Source organism: Carassius gibelio, chromosome A18 (assembly GCF_023724105.1).
Source record: "Carassius gibelio isolate Cgi1373 ecotype wild population from Czech Republic chromosome A18, carGib1.2-hapl.c, whole genome shotgun sequence".
Taxonomy (NCBI): Eukaryota; Metazoa; Chordata; class Actinopteri; order Cypriniformes; family Cyprinidae; genus Carassius; species Carassius gibelio.
The window spans coordinates 24,995,942-25,022,306 of record NC_068388.1 but is presented as its reverse complement, the minus strand read 5'-3'; the positions used below and the strand labels follow the sequence as shown (position 1 = coordinate 25,022,306).

The 26,365-nt window shown below is 37.2% G+C and overlaps 3 protein-coding genes across 12 annotated transcripts in view; 2 read left to right on the top strand and 1 right to left on the bottom strand.

Annotated features, from left to right (window-relative positions):
* Positions 1-822: 822 nt before the first annotated feature.
* Positions 823-2,987, bottom strand: gemin7 (gem (nuclear organelle) associated protein 7). 4 transcript variants are annotated; one of them, XM_052532031.1, is made up of 2 exons: positions 2,683-2,987; positions 823-1,360 (listed from the first exon to the last, which is right to left on the bottom strand). In XM_052532031.1, exon 2 carries the CDS (start codon positions 1,354-1,356, stop codon positions 982-984), a length of 375 nt encoding a protein of 124 aa, XP_052387991.1. In that variant the 5' UTR covers positions 1,357-1,360; positions 2,683-2,987; the 3' UTR covers positions 823-981. The 4 variants fall into 4 exon arrangements, with proteins under 4 accessions (XP_052387991.1, XP_052387990.1, XP_052387989.1 ...); XM_052532030.1 differs by having other exon boundaries at positions 823-1,363; positions 2,683-2,965; XM_052532029.1 differs by lacking the exon at positions 2,683-2,987 and adding an exon at positions 1,458-1,597 and having other exon boundaries at positions 823-1,363.
* Positions 2,988-3,937: 950 nt separating this feature from the next.
* On the top strand, positions 3,938-12,193 carry LOC127934561 (toll/interleukin-1 receptor domain-containing adapter protein). The gene is made up of 4 exons (XM_052532027.1): positions 3,938-4,078; positions 4,351-4,408; positions 9,443-9,979; positions 11,278-12,193. Exons 1-4 carry the CDS (start codon positions 3,977-3,979, stop codon positions 11,334-11,336), a joined length of 756 nt encoding a protein of 251 aa, XP_052387987.1. The 5' UTR covers positions 3,938-3,976; the 3' UTR covers positions 11,337-12,193.
* A 1,696-nt stretch (positions 12,194-13,889) lies between these two features.
* LOC127934353 (CMP-N-acetylneuraminate-beta-galactosamide-alpha-2,3-sialyltransferase 4) overlaps positions 13,890-26,365 on the top strand; it is a 34,637-nt gene continuing 22,161 nt past the window's right edge. For 3 of the 7 annotated variants that reach the window (XM_052531672.1, XM_052531674.1, XM_052531673.1), the window contains exon 1: positions 13,890-14,224. The gene's annotated coding sequence lies outside the window, so the exon portion shown is untranslated. The remainder of the gene's footprint in view (positions 14,225-26,365) is intronic. The other 4 variants (XM_052531676.1, XM_052531675.1, XM_052531671.1 and 1 more) reach the window with 3 other exon arrangements.

The window sequence follows — 26,365 nt, the reverse complement described above, 5'->3', positions numbered from 1 at the left end:
TCAATCTGATGCACTTTAGTTCACTGCATGAGTCCTTCACTCGTTCCTCATCGATTCAATCAAAGGTTTTAATGTAAATGAAGGAGAGGAAGATGATTCATTCTGAGTGAAGAACATCTTACACAAGATCTCAGATCATGATCACTGCTGGCTGTAGGTGAGCAGAACGACTGGCGCAGGTTCGGTTCATTATCATTGCGTGTCCTTGTAAGCGTCCTGATTCAGTTATGAGGAGCTCTGGTCCGTGTGTGTGTGTGTGTGTGTGTGTGTGTCACCACACGCCGCTCTGCAGGGGAACTTCACACACAAACACACAGTCATTCAACAATGTCTAATGATATTCCAATAAAACCGGCTCTGGTAAACAACCTCGTTCCTTTTAAGAAGATTGAATGTCATTGATTCTCCTCGCTCCATTAAAGAACAACAGACTCCTGTGCCCTTAAACTAAACTTTTCGGATGCAAGTAGATGACTAATATGCTTTTTTGAGTTTTCAGAGAAAAACCGCAAGACATTGATTTGGAAATTGTGTGTTTTGGTGCAGGTGGATACTTTAAGTTTAATCAGAAGTGTTTAAAGCTTGCTCCTGATGTGGATTACACACACACACATATATATATATACACATATTCACTCATATATATATTCACTCGTTCTTTTTTTTATCTGTCAAACACACACAAAGAAAAAAAAAATCTCCCTAAATAAAGGATCCGTGAAGAACCTTTCCATTGCATAAAAGTTTCTTTAGAGTGAAAGAAGGTTCTTGAGATTATTAAACTCACTGAAGAAAAAAACATTTCTGCATCAGTGCAAGAACCAATTTTAGAACCTTTATTTTTAACTGTTGATTAGAAAAAGAAAATTTAATAAAATTAAGAACGCAGTTCTCAATATAGCAAAGGTTTATTCCAAACAGCAGCATGACCATCAGTGAACGCGACGGTCCCCTGGCGCCCTCTCGCGGCGAAGACCGCCCTCACACTTCGAAGGAGCACGCGATCACATCCTGACACCTCAGAAGCGCCTCTCTCTGAACCCCGAGAGGAGTCTCCAGATCAGACACTTGCAGGTTCAGCACGTCGATGTCCGAGGCGCCGAACCTCGCGTGCACGCGCACGTGCTCGTGCATGTCGAACCGGACTCGCTTGCCTGTCATCAGTAAAAGAGTCCGCAGAAACCTCTCGCGCAGCTCCGCTCGCAACCGCTGCTCCTCTTCATCTGAGGAGGAGGAGGAGGAAGAGGGGACGCTTGTGGGGCAGAGAGCGAGGAAGCGGGGAGAGCTCGGGTCGAATCCTCGGCTGTTCGGGTCCGGTCCTCGGGGCAGTCGCAGGACGCTCACCGGAGTCTTCATACTGCTGCTTTAAACACACACACACACACACACACATCACAAACTATCTTACTGTAACTCTGACCTATATCTCGGAGATAAAGTGACAAGTGTTTACGCACCTCAGCACGCGTCTGAACGTCCAACCGGAAGAGCGATTTATTTACAAAATAAAAGTCACCAAGGTTAAAAAAGAAAATAAAAGTCATTGAGCAAAGATGCATTATATTGATCAAAAGTGACATTTAAAATGCTAAAACATGTTTCTGTTTAAAATAAATGCTGTTCTTTTCAAATACCCATTCATCAACGTATCCTGAAAAAGAAGTTTCAAGGTTTCCACGGAAACATTGATCTTCAAAAAGTTTTCAACAATGATAATCACTTTGAATCCGTGCGGCTCTTAAAGTGACAGTGGGTTATGATATATTACCACGCTACTTGAACCTTTTCATATAAACTGTAATAAATACAAAACTAGAGCCAAAAAAACGTAAATTAGACATTAATAATAAATATTATAGTGAAGAAATGAAATAATCATACTGCTTGAGACAGTTTGTTTCGTTCATATCATTTTTATTCTATTGTATTTGTCTTTTGCTTTTTTATCATGGACTGTTTAATTATTTTCAATCATTTTGTGGACTTTTTTTTTGTTTGATTGAAATTCCGCTGGTCCCTACAATGTAGATGTCATAGCAGCTTTATTTACAGGAAATACACATTTTTGATATGTATCATTATCTTTAAATAAATCACTCATATAAAGTTTTGTTCATATGGCCCCCTCATAATCTTGTTAAATAACCGTGATTACAATATTGACCAAAATATTCATGATTATGATTTTTGCCATAATCGAGCAGCCTTAACTCCAGGCTTCACATGTCCTGTATATTTGATCAAATCACAATGATTAAATGTAAATTGAATCAGCCCAGAGTCTTTACCTGTGTTAAATTTCCTCTTGTTATTATAGTTAGACAACATTCAAAAAATAGCATCTGAAGTGGATTGTCAAAAATATTTCAATGATGCGAACATGACTTTACTGCAATAAAATTCAAACAAATTTAGGAATAATTTAACAGATTGAGCACTAGTTAAGCTGTTAGTTCAACCAAAAATGAAAATCAGGCTGTGTTTTAATCACCCCCGAGCCATCCTAGCTGTATATGACTTTCTTTCAGACGAACCCAGTCAGAGTAATTTTAAAAGTGGTCTTTGATCTCTGGGCTCTGTCATTGCAGTCGGTGGGTGTTTCATGCATCAGTCCAAAAGACGGGAAATAAAAAGTGCCCATTTTTGTAAGAAAAATATCCATATTAAAAATGTAATAATCACCTTACTGTAGCTTGCGCCAATAGTTGTACACAGAAGCAGTTCTGACATGAGATCAGCGTTGTGCATGCGTCGGTGAGTCTGGCGAAATCCAACGTTTGTTAACAGGAGCAAAGCAAGCAAAGTGTCCTTACTTTAGCAAGGCAAAACAAGTCTCCTATTGGCTCATATAGAAATCCTCCGACATTCAAATTAGTGACCATTGTTTTGTTTTGATCCCTCCTCTGCGTTTCCATACTGTGGCATCATACCCCCTCACAAAAGAAGAAAGCCATCATCTTTACAACTGTGCTTATCAGGATCAACTAAATTCTGGATTTTCAAAAGTATGTGAAATATAAAAAAATAGCAGCATAGAATCTTTAAAATATGTCCGTTTCACGCCTCGAAACCAACTGTGATTGGTTGTTTGACATGTTGGTCAAAAGGCCTCATGGGCGGGGCTTGGCCAATGACAGCTGCCATAGATTACAGACCTTCAACCGTCAGTCTGAAGGTCTGGCTACACGAGACGAGATTAAAGTGATAATTATTTTTTCGTACAAAAACGCATCAAGTCGCTATAGGAGGCTCTGTGTGACAATTTTTTTGGAAGGATGCTTTTTATTTCATGTCTTTTGGACTGATGCATGCAACACCGGTTGACTGCAATGACAGAGCTCGAAAGATCAAAAGCATTTTTTTTTATATTACTGACTGGATTCGTCTAAAAGAAGAAAGTCATATACAGTACACCTGTGTAAAACACAGCTATATGTTTATACATTTTTGGGTGAACTAACCCTTCAACGTTTCACATGGATCTGTGTTTCAGATACACACGTATGCACGCACATGTTTGCACACTGATAATGTGTGGGTTTGGGTGTGGATGTGAAAGGAGCAGTGAGCTGTAAAAACCACATTCAGTTGAAGCACACTGTTGTACCTTATTTAACCCTAAATGGTGCATATTAGTGAAAGTATTACTAACTTCTGAAAGGGTACCCTTAGAGCAAGAATGTAGGTAATTTACCATGACATAACATGGATGATGCAAAGTCTTCCCACAGTTAATGAATAGTGAAAGCCCAGCAAACCATATAGACCAGGTGTGAATGGAAACTGCGACTCCCTTAGTTTGAGTATACTGTATTATATCATATGTGAATGCATTGGCCATTCTGCAGCCAGACTGTAAGTTGACAAGACTAAGTCAAAGAAGCACCCATTTCTTTCTTCACTTCCTCTACTGTCTTGCTATTCTTTTATTATGAATATTTTGCAAGAACGGACATAAGTTGTTTTGGTTTGCATAATGATGCATGCTTTCCGATCGAATGAACTTCCTCAAACATCTCATGCTGCTCTTTTGAGTGCCCTCAGACGACCTGCACACTCTTATCATCTTAAAACAACTGTAAGTACTGAGATCTCACTCTGTGCTTCCAGTATGATAGAATGATGATATTTACTTGCAGTCTACTTCATAATAATCACAAACGTAGGCTACTAATATCCAGACATAACAAGTGAAAGTGATCCAGGGAAAAGTGGAAGCGACATTAACTTAAAGCAGATGGCAGTGTGCATGTCATGCAGTGCTTTTTGAGTTACTTTTGTGTGTAATGAGATGTAGCGTGCAATACGGTATTTATTTGTAATTAATGACTGCGTATGCTCCTGTTGTAGTTTATATCCTTGAAAGGATGGAGAAGAATGGAGGAAAACCGCATCAGAAGCATTACGGGTGAGTCTCTGTTGCAGTTTCCTTTTGCATCGTCACTATCAAACACAAGGGAAGCGTTTAACAATTATGTAAAATAGGCATTTTAATGTGGACTTTAAGAAGATACTGACAGTAAGACAGCAAGAAGTAAAATCCAAAGAAAATCAGCATTTATTGTCATTCACTCAGCCATAGTCATAGTGAAACTATTTTGTCTAGAGGCACAGGTGCAAATTTGACAAATCTTGAGCTGTGCAAGTTATCAGAGCAAACAGGATATTGCACATTACAATACGCGTATTACATAAAGTAAACACAGACAGTGTACAACATAGACACAGAGCTTTAAGGGACACAATATGACATCAGTACAACAATATAAGCATTACAGTAAAGCTTCAGGCAAACAGCATATCTGCAGTGGGTTTAAAAAAAAGTCAGATTTTATATGGCATTACATGAAGAAACAGAGTAAACTGAGACAGACTAAATCGAGAACAATTGAACAAAGTCTCCAAGATGCCTGAAGAAACCCTTCTGCAAAGGTCTCTGAGAATAATGCACATGTGTACCTCGGACCTCACACCAAATGTTGATTTAATTTAGTTAATAGAGGTTAAAGCTGCAGTAGGTAACTTTTGTAAATATATATTTTTTACATATTTGTTAAACCTGTCATTATGTGCTGACAGTAGAATACGAGATAGATTATCTGTGAAAAAATCAAGCTCCTCTGGCTCCTCCCAGTGTCCTATTGCCATTTGCAGAAATTCATCCGCTCCCGTTAAGAAACAACCAATCGGGGGCCTGTACCATGATGGTAGCTGAACAAATTCAGAGTTACAGGATTAGTTTTGAGTTGACAAAACCAAACCTCTCCAGTCCGGCTCTGTTGGTACCATGATGCTGTTCATCAACTTTCTTTGTCAATTCAGGCTTTGATCCTGAGTTTGTGGAGCGCGTGTATGAAGTTATTTTTGATTCAAAACAACTGAGCACCTGTGGCAGTGCGATTTGTAGTTGTAGAGAAAAGCCACACATGTGTATCAGTAAATTTGAAGTCACAGAGAGAAATGTTTTAAGAGTTGCAAACCTCTAGACTTTTTTTTCTCTCCCACAAACACAACACAACAGTTACACCTTCTCAAATTCCTCATTGCAGGTGCACAAATCCTATTCTACAAATCACACATTTAGAAACTCGTACGCTCACATTTTTGAAACAATTGCTGCAGTGAATGTGGTCCAAAACGCATTTACACACCCGCATCAGGAAATGTGAAGTGGTGGAGAAATGTTGAACATCCGCAAATCAATTCGTGAATTCATCAAATGAGAGTTGCACACTTGTAGAATATTTACTCAGAAATGTCTTGTATATTTTTCTAACACAAACACAAAGTACATAACTACAGCTGCTTGAATCTGCTGCGATGAATCTCAAACACTGTTTTTCGCTTTCAAGTGACAAGTTTCGTGCTCTCCCTTTTGCACCGAGATATTTGGTTCAAAAGTGATTTGTGCATCTTTAGAGGTAGTGGGCGGGACTGTTTAGAGATTACAGAATTTCAGCCAATCAGAAGAGCTACTTTGGCTCGTTGCTGAGTAGGTGGAGGCTTGGAAACTGTAGCTGGTAGATATATGCCCCTAGCAGTTTTACGCCCCTGTTGTTCCACATGCGTCCAGTAGGGGGAGGCTGCAGACCTATGACCTACTGTAAACTGTATTATTAATATTTAATTATAAACTGTTTTTATATACAGGAGACTGACTGATATATGATGTTGTGAATTTATATTAAGTTATATTTAGATATTAACCATATTCAGGCCATTAGACAGCACTGTGTAATCATATGGATCCTAAATGAAATATTTGCTGTACAATACACAATTGCTCGTCATAGAGCAACAGAACATGTCCTACATAGCATTTTATGAAGACAAACACTATTTAACCCTTTTTTAAAGATCCAAGGGTCATTTAAAAGAAAGAGACAACATTGTTGTTCAAAAAAAAATATTTATTAACACCATGACTTGGTTATTTCTTAACAACATGACTCCTGTAGATGACTCTCCTATGGCTTGCCACTCTTCTTTAATTGTTTCTTTATCCTGCGGTCAAAGTGATCCCACTGACTGATAAAAATAAATAAAAAAGCAAAAGTTGCATAGTGGTATAAACAATGTTTATTTATATATTATGGCAGGATGTCATGTTTCAACATTTTTTCCTTTAAAGGATCCTAACAGTACCTTACCAGTACCACAGGAATTTCAATTCAGCCTCCACGATGGACACATCTTTCACAACAGCAAAAGCACAGATGATGGACTACCAGAGAAAGATTTATCACAGCCCAAATAAGCCAAGCATCATTTAGCATTTTTATTTTTTATTTTTTTACAACAAAATCAAAAGTGCCTTTTCTATATTAAGCACAAAACTATTATTTTATTGCAATGGTCTAACATTATGGATAAACTATTTGACATTAAAAACAATGTGAATATGACACCATGAGTCTATGCTCAGCAACGAGCCAAAGTAGCTCTTCTGATTGGCTGAAATTCTGTAATCTCTAAACAGTCCCGCCCACTACCTCTACAGATGCACAAATCACTTTTGAACCAAATATCTCGGTGCAAAAGGGAGAGCACGAAACTTGTCACTTGAAAGCGAAAAACAGTGTTTGAGATTCATTGCAGCAGATTCAAGCAGCTGTAGTTATGTACTTTGTGTTTGTGTTAGAAAAATATACAAGACATTTCTGAGAAAATATTCTACAAGTGTGCAACTCTCATTTGATGAATTCACGTATTGATTTGCGGATGTTCAACATTTCTCCACAACTTCACATTTCCTGATGCGGGTGTGTAAATGCGTTTTGCACCACATTCACTGCAGCAATTGTTTCAAAAATGTGAGCGTACGAGTTTCTAAATGTGTGATTTGTAGAATAGGATTTGTGCACCTGCAATGAAGAATTTGAGAAGGTGTAACTGTTGTGTTGTGTTTGTGGGAGAGAAAAAAAAGTCTAGAGGTTTGCAACTCTTAAAACATTTCTCTCTGTGACTTCAAATTTACTGATACACATGTGTGGCTTTTCTCTACAACTACAAATCGCACTGCCACAGGTGTTCAGTTGTTTTGAATCAAAAATAACTTCATACGCGTGCACATGAATGTGTGACATCACTGGCGAACAGCCAATCACGAGCCTTGCAATACAAAGCAAGTTTGATTTACTTCTCGCGAGAGACCCAGCGGGAATCAAAACTAGAGGTTAAAGGTTTTGCTAAAGGTTAAGAGATGGAAGAATATGACAAATTTAATGTCATATGAAAAATGGAGGACTAATAAAATAAATGATCTTGTTCCATCAGTTTAGTCACAAGTGGAACTTGTTAACTTAGTTTATACATTTGAAAATATATAGTGTTAGAGACTTGAACATGTAAGTTCAGATTTGTAATTTTTAAAATAGCTCAGTCTTTTGATACTACAGCTTATTTATATTACATGATCTGTATACATTAATATTTATTTAAAATAATTTATAATAACTGTTAAACTAAAATTGCTTGTGTGTAAGAGATAAATAATAATATGAATCACAATAATTATATAAATCATAAAATTATGTTATTATCATTAAAGCCAGACTTCTATTTTTTTTTTTAAGCATAAGTGACCTTTAATTTGGAGCAAGATAAACTGGAGTGACTTTGTGTCAGACATGTGTCACTTCTCTCACATCTGATTGGTCCACCTTCAGTTTGAGATCTCTAATCCAGAACATAACGGAGCAGGTGAGCCGTGCAGCATAAGATACCATGGTAAAGAACACCGATTAAAGCTGAGCTACTTTCATAGTACCTAAAACACAGAGTTGGCGGAAACTAAGCTGAAACATAGCTGGCTAGCCACCTAATCCAGCGTCATGGTACAGGCCCCAGAGCTGCGGTCCGTAACTTTGTTTGTGTTCAAAATGTAGAAAAATGTATATAATAAGCGAGTACACCATGAATCCATTTTCCAAACTGTGTTTTTGGCTTGTCCTGAATCACTAGGGTGCACCTATAATAAGTGTTTATATTCGGACTATTTTAGATTGCTTCGGGGGTACCGCGGCGGAGTAACCCAGTACCTTTGTGATTCTTCATAGACATAAACAGAGAGAAGTAGTTCCGGCCACGATGTTCTTCCGCAAGACGCAAGCAGTTCTGTTTATTAACCGCTAGAGCGTCAAAAGTTCCCTACCGCGTAACCGCAGCTTTAATGGATAAATACAATCTATTTACGACATTATTTTTTTAAGTATACTCACTTTACAGTATTCTGTGTCTAAAACCTCTCACAGCTTTGCAGGAAGGTTTCTTCAAGCGTTTTTGGAGATGTTCGGAATTCTTCTGGATTTAGTCTCAGTTTTTCATGTTTCTTCTTGTAAAGGACCGGATGATGCTGAGATCAGATCACAGATCTCTGTGTGAAGCACTGGCTGCTCTCAGACAAACATCTCACTTGATTATTACAATTAATGGTAAAAGAAATGTTTGGAATTGTAAACTGATATAACCATTTATTTATTTTTTGTTGGTGGTGAAAATACCAATGGTCTAAGACTTTTGCACAGTACTGCATGTTTGCATGTGTGTGTGTGTGTGTGTGTGTGTGTGTGTGTGTGAAGTTTTAAAATACACATATTCCTAAAATGTACAATTTTTTTGTCAAAATGTGCATTTTAAAGAACTAACTACAATTTAAAACTCAGGTAAAAAAAAAAGGTTTTGTTGAAGTGTTTTAGGTAAATACTGTAAACCATAGTAATAATCTCACCATAAATTGTTTAATAATATGTGATAAAGAAACTATGCTGATATGCAATAATTAAATGCTGTGTAGTGTATACCGTATGACAATTAATTTTTAGATCTATAGTGTTTTATACTGATGCACTTTTAGTTCTGTCCCATTAAAAAAGTGTCCATTTGTGCTTCTGTGTATATTAACTCTTTAACTGAAAAACATTAAATATCTTTGCATCATCAGGCTGGTTTCGTCAGCACTTTGGAAAACCAAGAAATGATTTGGAGCAAGTCAAACCCAGTAAATGTTCTCAGGCGTCCTCCTCTTCCTCCGTCTCAGATCCGCCTCTGCCCTCCGTGCTCTCCTCCTCTTTCCGCTCCTCTCTCAGATTTGACGTCTTCGTGTGTCACAACGATGAGGACAGTGATCTAGCACAGAGTCTGACCTCTTTCCTAGAAGCCCCGTCTAACGGCCTGCGCTGTTACCTGCAGGAGCGGGACTGTCCCGCAGGAGGCGCTGTGTCCACCGAGCTGCTCCAGGCCGTGCAGGACAGTCACTGCTGGCTGTTACTCCTCACTCCCAACTTTGTGAAGGATGACTGGTGCTCGTATCAGATGCACCAGGTCCTGTCTGAAGGGCCCATGTCACAGAGGATCATCCCGGCTGTAGTGAACATGCCCAGGTCACAGCTCCCACCCGAACTGCGCTTCCTTTTTACTGTGGATCTGAACACCAACAAAGATTTCGGCTACACTCTAGTCTACAAGGCGGTACTGCATTGTGAGTATTTCCACGACATGTCATCAATCCGGAAGTCGGCCATATTGGCGGGAATGAACATAAACAATGCCATTATTATCAAATTATCAATTATCATCGACTATACAGTTGTATTTTCAATTATACAAGTCTGACTCTGTAAGAATCAGGCCACGACTGCCTATTTAGTTCATGATGCTATATTTATTATTATTGTATTCTAGGAGCCAGCGCATACAGATTTTTTCCACCTATTAACTTTAGTTTGTCAAAATATTGGGCCCCTTTCTCATTTTTCTTTCTTTCTGTGGTTTAGACATCATAAATGAATAGGTCAAGGTCAACTTTATTTATATAGCATAATTAAAACAACGGGAATGTTGACCAGAGTGCTTCACAAGCAGAGCACGCACACACAAATAAAACAGGACTGGAAGGATTTCAGTCCAATCATAAGAAGATCATTTAATAAAATAAAAATTAAACCCTTAGCATTTAAGAGATACATAAGATAGACCCAAATTAAGAATACTCCTGAGAAAAGAGGTAGGTTTGAATCGATACTTTAAAAAGGCTTAATGTAAGGGAAGCTCTAATAGGTAAAGGTGGTGTATTCCAAAGTTTTGGAGCATAGACTGAATGACATCTTCATTAACGGTGCAATCAGTGCTGTTGTTTACATCCCAGTATCTCCAATATGCTGGACCCTTCCTTCCTGAACATACCTGCCCTTCACATACCCCGTGGCACCACGAGGACACCTGATCCCCTGTTTATTTTGGACACTTTATTCCCTGACGCCACCCCCACTCTGTCTGTTGTTTGCTTCTCTCGCCACAGTCGTTAAATAAAAATAGATGCAAATAGTTAATAACTTATTATGTATGTACTGACAAGTATGCATCACATTACGTGCATTAGTTTATTTTCAAACGCTGTAATCCACATGGAAATTTTAACATGCATTTAAAAGCATTCACTCAATCCCATGTTGCAAACCTTCATGAGATTTGTTTTTCTGTAGAACACAAAAGAAAACTCGTAATAAATCATTTGTCCTGGCTGCTCTTTTGCATGCAGTGAAAATACAGCACTTTGAGAAAAGTGCTTTACTCTTCTGGCTTTTTTGCAGCCGAAAAAACTTCTTCCATGAAACAGAGATAAAGCCTTTTTTTCTGTAAACCAGACGGGAATGTTTATATTTCAAACTTTCTCACACTGATTTTGGTAGATGTTTTGTTATGTCTGGAAATAAATGATAGATTCTCAACCAGGTTTTTTTTTTCTTTTTTCTTTTCTTTTTTTTTTTTTTTTTACAGATTTGAAGGACATGTCTGAGAAGGAAAAGTCCAGCAGTGCGTCTCATTCTGACGGCTGAGAACAGATCAGCATTCATTATATTGACCGCAATAACAAGATTCTTCACTTCCAAGCTGCATCGTAACTCTCTCCGTCTAATGTCTCAGAGATCTCAAAATTAAAATTAAAGATTAATAATGTAAAAAAAAAAAAAAAAGGAAAATTATGTCATCGTTTTCTCACCCTCAGGTTTCTGTTGAACAGAAAAGAAGTAATGCCATATATATATATGTATACAATATACAAACACACTAACATTTAAATGTTTGGCAACAGTAACATATTTTTCAAAGACGTCTGCTCACCAAGTCTGCATTTATTTGCCAAAAAAATACAGTGAAATGGCAATATTGTGAAATATTATTACAATGTAAAATAACTGTTTTCGAATGTATTATATTTTAAAATGTAATGTATTCTTATGACGCAATGCTGTATTTTCAGCATGATTACTCTTGTCTTCAGTGTCACATTTCTTATTATTATGAGAAAACTGTGATGCATTTTGTCTTATAGTTTGATTTAATGAATAGAAAGAAAAGCTTTTTTTTAAAAATAGAAATCTTACAGTAACTTTTAATCAGTTTAAAAATGTCCTTGCTGATTAAAAGTATTCATTTAAAAAAAATAAGAATCTGTTACTGATATGATACTCTTTATTTGTGCTACTTGAACTGGTGTGTATAAACTATTATTATTATCAGTCATGTTTATGAGGTTATTGCACTGATTGTTTTGTTGAAATATGATACCATCCTCTTGTTTTCCATAGTGACGGTGTCAACCCAGACTTTTATGAAGATATGTATATTGTGTGAAATAAATAAAGTGACCCAGATTGCAACAGAAAAGTCAAAATATATGAGCTCAAATGTGCCGAGGCATATGTTTCCCTTTCTGATTTTAGGTCAAAGTCAGATTAGAAGCAGGGTTTATGTAAAATACCCAACACAATATTATTTTAAAACGATTCTCCCTCACATACACACACTCATATAGACATGTGCACGGAAGGTCATTGGAGCAGCTGCAGATATAAATGACTTTATCTGAATGCACTGTAATGCATATAATGAAGATTCACATCAGTATGTAGCATACCTCTTATGCAAATATCATTAACCACTGAGAACCGATTGGTTTTCTGCTTGTCGTCTGTGGTTGGACATGTTTCAGTGGCATTTCAATGCTTTCAGAAAGGTCTTAAGCCACAGTTAGACATACCAAACACTCTTTTTTTTTTCCTCTGACTGGAATCATTGTAAAACACGGTAGACTTTCCTTTGTCGTTCATCTGCTGAACTATGTGCATGGTGTGCATTAGAGATGGTTTGATGGGGGATTAAGAAAGATTATATTGCATTTAAATATAAGCTTTCTCTGAAAGAGACTGATATAATGCTTGTTTTGTTTCTTGACTTCATATACAGTATATTAAACTGTTTTGTTTTGTCTGAACTGTTTTTTTTTAAAGAAAATGCCCCCCAAAATGGACATTTTCTGAAACTAGTCAAATGCAGAACAGATTCCAAAGCTGTTGTCATTGTTTTCAAATTCCTATGATTAATATAAACAGTCACTGTAGTACAATGCTCAGTACAAGAGTTTTAGTTTCAGCTTTGTAACTCATGAACTGTTCAGATTATTGTGATGTTTTTACCAGCTGTTTGGCCTCTCATTCTGACGGCACCCATTCACTGCAGAGCATTTCATTTCATTTTACTGTTTTCATATCATATAAATGTAGCTGCTGTCGTGTCTGTTCATATTAATCTTTACCAATGAAAACACACTGCTCTGGAATGTGTTCTCATGAGTCACAGCATCAGATACTGAATTTGCTGAAGAAAAACCTAGTTTTATTGAGGTCCAACCGTGCTTATAAAATAGCAAGTTTTGATATTTATTTATTAACCTGGAAAATGTGTCAACACAATGTCAGTGTGACTGGAACACAAACAGATATTAGATTGAAAATCCACATGAAGAAATGACTTTGCCTCCTGATTTCAAAGACTGTGGCTCTGCTACAAGAATGTGTGATGGAAACAATTCAAATTTCTCCACCAGTCTGTGCAAGATCATTTCCCTAAAACAGGGTGTCATTTTTTTCTCAGAAATGTATTAGTTGTGGTTTCTTCAAACAGGAGCTGACCAGGATTGATACTTTGTTTGTTACTACGGTACACACAACCCGTCTCTCGTTCTCGCTCTCTTTCTCTAGTTTTTCTTATCTTGCATTTATATATTTATGCATATAGACTATGCATTTATTTGTACATTAATTAATTATTGTTAGCAGTTACACTGTCATCTCGCAAAGAAGGTTTATTTGTCAAAATGTGTCTTTAAATCACTATTTTAAAACTTTTGGCCAGGATGAAAGACGTTTAACAGGGGCAAGTTGACACAACGAAACCTACAAAGAGGCGTAAAACGATTCATAAAACAAAAACGTGCGCACAAGAAGACGTGATGAATAAAAGCGCTAGTTTCAGCAGCAGAATCATGACACGAGCGGCTGAACTTTCCCACACGACCCCTCTCTCAGTCCGTCCTGTCTGCGCATGCGCCGTCGGGCAGTCAGTCTTCAGCGGGCGCACTCTGTGCTGTAAAGTGATGTGACCCCACTACAACAACCTCTCGAACGACACTGATGTTACTGAGACTGTTTCCGTTCCGCTCTGGGTGTTAGAAGGAGACGCTGAATTCAGTGAACTAATGTAACGGCGCCTCCCATCTGAAGAGAAGACGCCCGCGCGCACTTCACAGCGCAACTTTGCTCGTAGGATGTGAGTGTACCGCGCGCTTGATCTGGGGAGAGAGGGAGGGACTTTCCGGACAGTCCGCAGTCACTTCACGGACGATCTTTGTGTTTTTAAACTGTATCTAGATACGTGCACCCTGGTAAGTCTCAATCCAGTTAACCGAATGCGCTTCCTTCTCAATGCTGAGGATGCCCAAACATGATGTCTATGTAGGGAGATTTGAGATCGTTTGCATTGCATCCGAAAATAACGCATGCATGATTTCTTAGTATTCTGTTCCCTTAACTTTGTCAAACCCTGATCTTTCTTGAAGAACTGTGGCGTTTCTGTCGGCTGAGAACATTCAGATCTAAGCTTCTTGTTGCCAGTTGTGCAATAGCTAAAACGTTTTTTGGTGGTGATGAAATTCTAGTTAGTTTGGCTTTAGCTGTGTTACTGACATCCAGAGCCCTTGAGAAACAGCTGAGACCAGTCTAGTAAACCAGCAAAAGGTGAAGCTTTGATAAAACTTGATCAAGGAAACAGTGGTTATAAATGAAGACGAACCATTCCTGCGGTGTGAACTTAGCACTTGAACTTATCGCTTTCATCTACCCATGAATCAGTTTTTCTTAAAAAAATAAAAACACATTATCACATCAACACTTATTGACCATGATACTGTTAACGCAATGTAAACTACTTGAAGTTGAGCCCATTGTTGAAGTTAATGTCAATGGCAATTTGCAAGACAAATGTAAAAGATGTTGACTTGCAAACATGTTTATTTGATGCAAATGCATGCATGTCAGGTTAAAATTAAGTGTAAGGTTTGTAACTCTTTTAAATTATTTAGCATGTGTAGTCATTTACAATTTACTGTATCCAGCCAGGTGAGCGTTTCCCAAAACCATAGTTGTTTTTTGCAATACAATTTCCCATTGCTAACCAACTAACAGGTTAGCAACTATGCTTTTGGGAAACACACCCCAGGCTGATTTAGATGGTACCACATATAGCACTTTTTTAGTCTAGCTAATAAACTATGAGAAGTTTGACCGTCAGTCTTACACTACGCTTCTCTCCTCTCATACTCATGAAAGTATGAAGGTCTGACTGCCTCATGAACGGCTGGATAAGATAGACAGAACATATCAACGCTACATAATAATTAGCAATTCACTCAAGCTTTTAAAGGCACTTTGTATTGCATTACACAGTTTTTATCAATGTTTTGAAAGGCCATTGCACGCTAATGCATTTTTGGTGAGGATATGAGACAGGATGTTTGAGGCGAGTCTTCCTTTTGAACACTTTTATCGACATATTTAGAGGAACATGTGATGTGTTTTTATTTACAAGACGACAGACATATGCATGAGTCTCAGATCTATGCGTTGCATTAAGGTGTAATAACCCTCGTTTTGCAGTTCACAAATGTGCACTGTGAGATTTGAACATTGCTGTGATTATCACCAAACATTGCTCATGAAAATCACCATTTCTTCAGAAATCAGAAGTCTAGGCCGTTTCCCAAGTCAGCGGTTCATAGCAACGTTTGTTTTTGGTCCCGCTGATAAAAGGGTCAAGCTGTGCATGGTATTGTGAGATAGTAGTGTGGCACTTCAGAGAGAGCTTCTTCTCAGACCACAGATATAAACACTAGTATCAACTTCTTATTCTCATTTGCAAATTACTTTTAGTCAAATTTCCTCATCATTAACAGCCATATGTAGTGTATGTTAACACCATCTGATACAATATATATATATTTTCTTTCTCAAAGACTGAGGTTCCCAAACTTTCTTTGTTAGTCAAACCCTTTACATGTAAAATAATTCCTTGAGATTTTAGGTTCGTGTTTCAGTAATTTAACGACATGTTCATTTGTTAGCAGTCATGCAAGTAAATTAATAAAAATAAAAAATAAATCAAATGTAAATTCATTTCCCAGTCACTTTTTCTTGATTAAATACCCCGAAGCCTCAGCGGTGCTAGAGCTGCATCCATACATTTTGTAAATGTGCGGGTGGAAAGAGCTAGGCCAAACGGAAAAACCCGATATTGGTACGCCCCCGAAGGCGAACCTCAGGAACTTCCTGTGAGACGGAAAGATGGAAATGTGGAAGTATGCGTCCCTGAGATCTGTCGTGACAAACCAATCCTCAGATTGAATTTGGTTCACGATGATGGGAATAGTGAGCATCTTGAACCTGAATCTCCTCAGAGACCGATTCAAGTGCCTGAGATCTATTATTGGACGCAACCCCCAATCCTTCTTGGGAACTAAGAAGTAGCGGCTGTAGAACCCGGACTCCCTGTCTGGAGGAGGAATACGTTCTATAGCCTCCTTTACCAGCAGAGAGTTTACTTCTTGCTCCAACACCTTGGTTGACTACAGTCCAGACCACCCCATTGAACTTTGGTGGGCGGGAACCGAACTGTAGTCTGTACCCCTTTTGAATTGTGCGCAGAGCCCAAGGAGAAATATTTGTGAGATTTTTCAATGCATCAAATTACTCTACTAAGGGGACTCTACTCTCGAGGCTGGCCTCGGGTATTAATCTGGATTTGTTCTTGGCCCCTGAAGTGGATCTCCGGCAGGGTTAGACTGAAAACGATTCTCGATGTGTGGACGGGAATACTGCCTGGCCGCAAGCCTGTGGGGCAGACAGAGCAGGGCGCGCTCGCTGGAGACCGATGCGTCCCGAAGCTCACTTAACGGCGGGAAGTCGACATCGATTTCCTGCGGACTCCGAGGAGCAGACGACCTCGATCGCTCCCCCATGGGTGGAGCCGCCCGCAGAGAGCCTAGGCTGGCTAGGACCTCTTCGTTGAAGCCTTCTTCGCCTGCAGGACGGCCCTCAGGTCGCCTGGCTTAGGCTCTAGAAGCGAAGCTCTCGCCTGTCTGTAGGCGGAGGAGCTGGCGGATGGCTGCGGCTGCCCGCTTGGGGCAGGCTTCTTAGGCCTCGAGCGGCGAGGGAGGTATTGTTTGAAGGCTGGAGACTGTTTCTTTGCCTCCTGAAACCTGTCAATGATGACATTAACTGAGTCGCCGAACAGGCCAGAAGGCGAAATCGGCAAACTCGTTGTGTAAATCTGGAAAGAACGGTAAACCCCGATGACGAGGTTGCTCTCTGTGCTGCAGGAAACGCTCGTCCAACTTGCTTTTAATAAGCGTTTCCTGCCTCTCATGTGGCCAGCTGATATTAAGACAGGCCACTTACATATAACACTTGTTACAATTACTCAATAATAACTCACACAGATAATATTTACAGGCCATTTTAAGTCTTATTTTGATGTACATAAGCGTCATATCCATTTATATCGCGATGAAACATTGCATCTTCTCATGGCACGCTATATATATATATATATATATATATACACGTGTGTGTGTGTGTGCGCACATGATATGTAGATAAATATTATCAAGAAGTCTGTGAAAATAAATCTGCATTGTTCATACTTTTGATCTTTTATATAAATATTCACAAAAATGTAACATATACTAATAGATTTTTTAATTTAAAAGTTGTTCTGTTATCAATAGCTAATTTGCTACAATCAGTATACATGGCCTTATTAATATATTAATATTTATATTTAAAGTACAGTACATTTTCATGGTTCCATGCTTTATTATTATTCTTCTTCTTATTATTATTATTATTTAATTTAATTTCAGCACTATTTTACTTCTAGTATTATATTTGCTTTCATTCTTTATCCATTTTAACAATTGGTTCATTTTCAGTTATTGGCCAGGGTTGATTTTTTTTTTTTTTTGACATCTATTAAAAGTAGGCTTATCTTTGCGTTTGCATCAGTTCCAAATAAAATAATCAACTGGCATCAAGTACTTTTCATTTATAATTCATTTGCACTTTGACTGTTCACATCTTGTGGTGTTTCCTTGTTATTGTCAAATGTGTGTGGTTCTCACTTAGCATCAAGTGTTTCAGAGAAGGGTATTTTATGCTGAGCATGCTGGGACACACAGCAGCTTTGCTCTGAATGAGCCAGGGTTAAAGTGGGTAAACAGAGGAGCTGTGTATTTCTTACAGCTCATAGTTATTTTTATGCCATCAATCTTATGTATTTAAACAAACTTCACTGTTTAACTGCAGGTAAATTAATGTCAATGCATGTTAAAATTACGTGGCATTGAGAATATGGTTGTTTATCACCTCTTTCTCTCTCAGCCATTCTTGCTGCTTATTGCTTGCCAAGTTATGCGCACTTTAGAGGAGTTGTGTCTTTTTTTTAGAGTTGTTCACATGCTCATTGCACAGTCAGAAAATGTGCCGTTCTCTCCCGGAGCAGCCGTGTTCACATGGTTTTAAAAGTTGTGTTTATTGAGCACACTGTTGGTGATTTGTTCGGATAACTCTGTGAAAACAATCCTTTTGTCATGGCTCATTACATCCAGTTACATTACATCAAGTTTCCACACACATTTAGAATGATTCAGCTGCACAACATTAACCTCGTGTTGGCATAGCTCAAGTGAGACTGCCAGGAAAAAAGCATAAAAATAATATTAATACAGTATATACTAAAGACGAGACGTCCATTCTGATGTCCACATCAAATTACATTTACAAAGTGATATTATATACATAGAAAGCATATTCAATGGAAGTAAAGTGTCAGCTTTAATGTCAAAATATGGGTGAAATAATGTTCCATCAACAACAGTTATGTAAAAAAACTAAAACATTCTGACATACTAAATTGTATTAAATTGTTAATAAAAAATGTATTGCTGACAAATTGGTAAAATCGAGTTGTTTGAAGAATAGTAGCAAATATTGGTGAAGATTACACTTTTTAAAAATGGAAATCATATAGTGTTTTTGGGAGCTGTGATCCTTAAATGGAGTCTTTTAATTTCTTTATATGATTTAAATCATCACCATTATTATTATTTGTATACAATATATATATATATATATATATATATATATATATATATATATATATATATATATACATATATGTAGTAGTATTTAATAATGTATTTTTTTCAAGTGCAATGCAATCTCTATGTGTTCCAGGAGGGCTCACACTAACGTGCTTTCGTCATCATGCATAACCTTAACTTGTACAAGGAATGGTGGGAACAGTGACATCCAACAATATTTAAAACTATTTTCAATTTTAACAACAAGAAAAAAATTAAAAACTACTTTAATGTCTTTATCAAATGTGAAAAAAATAACGGGGACAGCTATTCAGTTGTCAGCTGAGCTTAATCGACATCATGGCGAACATTTCCTCAGCGCAGATAAATGCTATCGTGTCACTGAAAGAAATACCATTCAGTCGTCGAATCAATAAGGATAAATTAGCAATTAAAGAATTAAGACCACCAAGAACAAAGTATCTACAGAGAACGTGCAGTCAAATAAATGGGGATTTTCAAGGAAGTGGTTTGAATGGAAAAAATGGCTAGCAGGCTGCGAAGTAGCTAGCGCTTTATTCTGCTACCTCTGCATTTTTTTCCATCCGGAGAGTTTGACAGACATCACACTGGTGTTCTGTAATATAAGTGAGCAAGTAAGCAGTGTAATGGGAGGGAGCAGTGTAATATAAGTGAATCATTTGGTAAATGAGCAGGGTAATTTAAGTGAGTTGTGTAAATATTGATTTAGGTGACTTCATTTATTTCTTATTAAACTGAAAATGAAGTAACATTTTTTGGAAAACCACATCCTGGCTTCAGTCTTCATTTGCTGCTGAATTGTGTTAACACATATATAGAAACACAAGGAGAGCAAGAAATTGATTGTTAGAGTCAGATTATGTTTAATTAATACTATAGTAGTTCAGTTTCCTTTACATCTTTAACTAGCAGTTAATTTATCAATTGAATGGGGGATCTATCCTAATACCACCCCCCCCCCCCCCCCCCCCCGAGAGAATTGGCAGCCGCCACTATATATATATATATATATTCAGGCCATGGAGCAGATGAGTATTTGTTGAGCACAATTTGAACCAGCAAGCCTGGAAAGATGTTAGTTTAACATCGTGATGTCTGACTGTCAGCCATCGTGAAGGATGATGGCATCGTTTATTGGCCCAACCCTGGATTCATGCTCGAACTGGTGTAACCTAGTGAGAGAGGCTATATGAGAAACATTGGGGAATTATGGAATAACAGAATTAATAATCAGTAATCCAGCCATCGGATATAATCAAAAGTGATTTACTATTACTGATAGTTGCCATACCATCCAATTATAACCACATATGTCTGAGAAAGTGGAAGAAACCATGTTTGTGTATATACATATATATATATATATATATATATATGGGGTGGGGTGGATAAGACACATGCCTTTGCTGTGAGAGACCCGGATTCGAATCCACTGTGAGACACCAATGTGTCCCTGAGGAAGACACTTAACCCTTAGTTGCTTAAGAGGCATGCGACCTATGACAAATATAGCAATTGTAAGTCGCTTTGGATAAAAGCGTCAGCAAAATATATATAATATATACATATATATATATATATATATATATATATATATATATATATATAAATTCACCTTCAGAAGTGTTGGAAACTTTTTTCAGAAATAGGGTAACACATCTGCAGTCACACATATGCTCTCCGTTGGCCAGCTTTGAATAACTTGACCCCGCCCACAAACTCTGTAGCTTGTTAACATCATGTTGAGAAGATGCCTACGTTGGAAAGCAAATTCGTTTTATTTTCACTTCTGAAAGATGAGGCTGCAAAGAATGAGTGATTAAAATCCATTTCTTTCCCAATGTTTTGTGTCGATGTGTGATTCTCAAACGCTTACTCTTGAAAGATGAATCAGTGCCGGTTCATGTGGACCAGCTGACTCCACTGTATCTCCAGAGCAGGTTTAGGTTTACAGACCTGTAGCTATTACAGCGACTCCAGGATGAGCTTCGAAGTTGTCAATAAATCAAATCCAGCTGAGTTAGTGATGTATGAAGAACAGGCCCCTGTTGCAGAAGACTCCCAAAACAATATTAGGAAGCTTAAGAAATGGCATATTAGGGGCACTTTAATAGGTGTTTTACTGCTTCTAATGTCCATTTCAACTGGAAACCTCAGCGATTTGTTCGTGTAGGTATGTTTTTTAAGTTTATCAGAAACGTAGGTAGAGGCACCAGTGATTCTGGGCAGCCCATTGTCTAGTTTCAGTGAGCCGTGTTAATTGGGTGTAGCTTGAGTTTCCTTTTCTCAGCTGATATCTGTTGTGATCGTCTGCTACTGTTGCCCAAGTTCCCATTGCCATTATTGCCCACAGAAATGCCATTCATTGGATGTTTTCTCTTTTTCGGGCCATTTCAGGCCATTCTGTATAAACCTTAGATATGGTTGTGCATGAAAACAGACCAGCAGTTTCTGAAATAGCAGACCACATCCATGCCACATTCAAAGTCATTTAAATCACCTTTCTTCCCCATTCTGATGCTCGGTTTGAAGCAAATTGTTTTGACCAGGTTTACATGCATAAATGCATCGAGTGGCTTCCATGTGATTGGATAAAATACCAATAATTGTTGTTGTGCTTTCTTTTGCCTTTCTTTCATTCAGAACAAAATTTTTTCCATACTATAGGTAACTTTTTTTTCATGATTAGGTCACAATGTTTCTTCAACTTAAATGTAAAAATGTTATCAGATAACAAAGGTCTTAACATTTTTGAGGTTATAAGGGTGACAACTTGATGCTGGATTTTGGTTCACAAGGTTTATCCTGAAATTATACGTTGGCATCACGTGAAAAGTAGTTGAAACAAACTTCAATGCTGGTCATCTGACGAAACCGATTTCATTTGTGATTCGCACTGCCACTTATAGTTTTATTGAACTGCTGGGTACTGAGATATAGTAGACCAAAATGCAAATATAAGATCAGGTTTCTATAATAGATTCAGTGTGGTTTATCTTGTGAGGCTTTAAAGTTTTACTGATCATGTAAGAGTTAACTTGGATGCTTTTCAGCTCTGCTAATTAGAGCTCGACGGATAGTGGATTTTACAGATACTGATAGCTAGGGTTTTGTCTTTGTTTGTGCTGTGCAGGCCAATGATATAGAAATACCATGAGAGATATAGAGGACAGATGCTTTCGAATCACTCTCAAAGTACATTGATGTCAAACACCGATCGATCTGCACAGACCTGCTTCAAGTCAAACACACCTAATATGTAGCCTATCGCTTTGACTGTTGTCTGTAGATCACATTGTCTCAGGTGCCATGATTGACATTGGTGAATGTCATGAACAATGCCTGGATGTTAATGTTCAAACTAATATTTCTGTTGTTTCCTTCAGCATATTAAAAGAGGAAAACAAAGACAAGACCTGGATGTGTTATAAATCATGTCCAGGATGTGTCTGGGAGAAATTTCACACAATACCTCACTGGCTGATAACTGCAAATTACCTTGAAGGCAATTTTACAGATAGTGTGTTGTGTGCACCCTCTCAAACAGTATTATAGGCAAATCATTTCATCAGAATTGTAAAATTCTTGTTGAGCTGCAGAGCATGTGCACAATATTCAGGCCTGTGAACAGTTGATGTCCATTCGGTGTAATGTTGGCCTGCATCACATGAGATAAACTTGAATTAAACTAGCAGATATGATTCAGAGAAGTTCATGTTACTGTTTTTATTGTAGTGTTTTATCAATAAATGTAATTGTTACGTATGCATTACTCATAGGGTACATCAAAACATTAGAGTTTATTATTAATCAGTGTTTATGAAATATAATGTAGTCCTAACTCTTGGACATTGTCACTAGGATGGTACATTTTCAAAAGGTAGACTTTTGTACCCTTAAGGTACAAACATGGACTCTTAAGGTACAAAGGTTTGCCTTTTGAAAAATGGACCACCCCAGTGACAGCTGTTGTACTTTTTATTTCTGCGAGTGAATAATAATTATTATATGTCTTAAATATCTGGACAGTACTTAATTTATCAGACATTAATGTTCTGATTCAACAAAAAAACTATGAAGTTAGACATGAAATTCTGAACGTTTATATGATTATCTTGACTGTTTTGTTCTTGTCATGAGTGTCATCTTATGCTCTGTTGTGATAATGATATTGCGCTAGTGAAATTCTTGGGAACTGTTGTTTTTACTACATTATAAAATATGAAACATCTATAATGAAGTATACTACTTCAGTGGTAATGCCATTGCTTGTGTGGCCAAGTGGTTTTATTGTCATTTCCTTCCTGAAAATGAATGAAAGACTCTGAAACACTACAGTGCAAAAACATAAATATGTATGTCATATAAAACATAACAACCAAACGACAATTTAAAGGCTAGGCATTTCTTAAATTAAAATAATTTTTACTTTTTTATTTTACTTTCTTGTTTTCCTTATGCTTTTGTGGGAGTTTACAAGCCCTTAATGAGTCACTGATTTCCACAGAAATGCTGCAAGACATTGATTGAGCAATGATTAATTTCACACGTTTAATACACCCTTTTGAATTAGAGTAAATGGCAGGAATACTCTCAGAGAACAAGTCAATCAGATGTATTATTATTTTTATTTTTGGTAATTGGAGAACTTTGCACATTGTTGTGTCCTAATTTAGTAACCTTTTTATTTTTGCCATTTGACATTTTTGTATAAGAAAGGAAACCATAATATTGTATGTATGTGATCATGCATGTGCACGTGTGTATGTATCGCTCGGTCTGTGAGTGGATAATCTTATCCAGAATCAGTGTTACATTACAATTCTTTAAAGGGGTCATCGGATGCAACATTCATTTTTGTTATTGTTTGAACATAAATGTATGTTGGAAGTGTGTTTACACATCCATCCTATAATGATAAAAATCCACCCAGTGTTTTTTTCTTCCCCTTCCTCAAATCAGGCTGTTCTGAGACTCCTGTTTGAGTGACAGATGTCAAGGTCAACTTTATTATCTCTGAAGGGCAATTTGTTTCACAGCTAACAAACAAGCACCACAACACACTGACTTCCATTAATAACATACAAATATTTGTAATAATAATAAAACAAATATAATAATAATAATAATAATACATCTTAAATCTATTGGTCCTACATCAAGGGAAATAATATATTTGAGTAGAAGGAAGCATCTTAAAAACATTCTGCAAGGCATGACTTGGATCATTCATAATTCATAATTCATCTGTCTTCAAAGTCGTTCATTAACAGCGCGTATTCTCTCAGAGACGACAAGAGAGAAATCATTATTCGTGTTGAACAGGTTGTTTTTGAAAGTTGGTGCATAAAATTGATAAAGTGTAACTGAAGTGTAACAATTTATTTAGACTATAGGCCTATAATTAATTGTAGGCTATAATAGACTTGTTTTAAAATACATTTTTTCATTGAGGAGTAGCCTAAGCTAATAGCCTAATTTTTTTATTTCCTCACTGTGAGTTATAATGTGTCAGTAATGCGGTGATGCACTATGAAATTGTTACGAAGCAAATTAATTGTAATATTAACTTAATAATAAAAGTAACCTAATAATAATAGCCAGAAAATAACAGGTTTAGATTAAATGGAAATGCCAAATACTATTAATAATGACAATATTTAATGATATTGACAATATCTCTGGCTATAGTTCTTACATGCTGGACCTTATAGCCTAATATATTTTATTTACACGTAAGTAATGTTGTCCAGTAACTTTTTTCCATTATTTAAGCATTATTTTATTTATTTTTAAGGCTGCTTTTTGTTTGATTTATGTTGAAGTGTTTAATGCCTTTTATTGATGAGACTTTTTTGGTAATCAGTCTCTCAAAAATGATGTAAACATTTGGATTTAGATTTAACGGCCAACATATTGGTTATCAGCTTTCATATTAAAAGAATTATCGGTTATTGGTATCGGCCCAAATGTTCATATCAGTGCACCCCTACTTTAGGGCCTGGACATTTCCTCTCTTTAACACCAGAGGGGAAAAGTTAAAGAATGTATCTCTATCAATGCTGTTTTGCTCAAAAGAAGCATTTTTAAAAGCTACCAATTCCTGATTAAATTATGAACATTAAAACATTTATAAAAACACAAAATAAATTAATTGAAAACTTTGGCAAAATCAAATTCAAGCTTCCTGTCAAAATATATATATATATTTTTTTACAATGCATAACCATTAAGGAGTTCAACCCTCCCATGCAGAACGAGAATTTCCAGTATCAAACACTTATGACACATCCCATCTGGATATTACACCTATTTGTATGTCATGCTGATAGTATTTAATAATCTGTAAATTATTTCCATAGTACTGCCTTATCTGTGTATTTATTGTACATTTGTAACATATTGTATACACTTTATATCCTGTACTTACTGTTTATTGCACTTCTGGTTAGATGATAACTGCATTTCATTGCCTTGTACCTTACATGTGGGACACAGTGGGGCACAGTGTTTTGCAAATAGTCACAGTTATTTGAGTTTTATTGAACTGCTGAGTATTGAGATATAGTAGACCAAAATGCAAATATAAGATCAGGTTTCTATTATAGTTTCAGTGTGGTTCAGTTTATATATGGACTCTTAGGATTCAAAGGTTTGCCTTTTGAAAAAAATTTGTAGAGTGTAATAACTTCAGTATTACATATCTTTAATATCTGGACAGTACTTAATTTATCAGACATTAATGTTCTGATTCAACTAAAGAACTATGAAGTTAGGTAATTGCACACCTGTTAATTGCACTCAGGTGTCTTCACTTTCATAGTCATTATCCTGTCTATTTAAAACGTTCTGTTTCTGTTTTTGTCATGGAGTCCTTACTTTCCGTCACCTAGTTTCCTCGCATTTCCTAGCACTTTATTTCCTTTTCTTGTTCCTGTTTTTTGTTTGTTTGTTTATGTTTGGATTGATGTTGGTTACGACCCTGGCTTGTTTTTGATTCTGATTTGGATTACCCTTAATAAACCACACTGTACTTGGATCTTCCGTCTCCTGTGTTCCCGTACGTGACAGAAGGACTCCATCATGCTAAGATCCAGCGGTGTGGGATTTTGTATATGTTCCCCAGCCACCATAAAGGAGCGGATGGGGAGACTTTCTAACCTAACCACTCTCCGTCAAAAGGGGAGTGAGGTGGGGGCCTTGGCGCAAATGTTCTGGACAATGGCAGTGGGGATGGGGTATAACAATGTGGCCCTGATGGACCTTTTCAACGTCTGCCTGGATGACCCTTTACCTGGGTGGGAGATAAAGGGGCTGGAGATACTGGATTTTTTGGGGTTCACCAGTTAC

Bases quoted from the DNA above. Each gene is read 5' to 3' on its own strand.
- gemin7 (XM_052532031.1), bottom strand. From the start codon at position 1,356: ATGAAGACTCCGGTGAGCGTCCTGCGACTGCCCCGAGGACCGGACCCG.
- LOC127934561 (XM_052532027.1), top strand. From the start codon at position 3,977: ATGATGCATGCTTTCCGATCGAATGAACTTCCTCAAACATCTCATGCT. The intron at 4,409-9,442 runs GTGAGTCTCTGT...TTGCATCATCAG, and splicing joins CCGCATCAGAAGCATTACGG to GCTGGTTTCGTCAGCACTTT. The intron at 9,980-11,277 runs GTGAGTATTTCC...TTTTTTTTACAG, and splicing joins CTACAAGGCGGTACTGCATT to ATTTGAAGGACATGTCTGAG.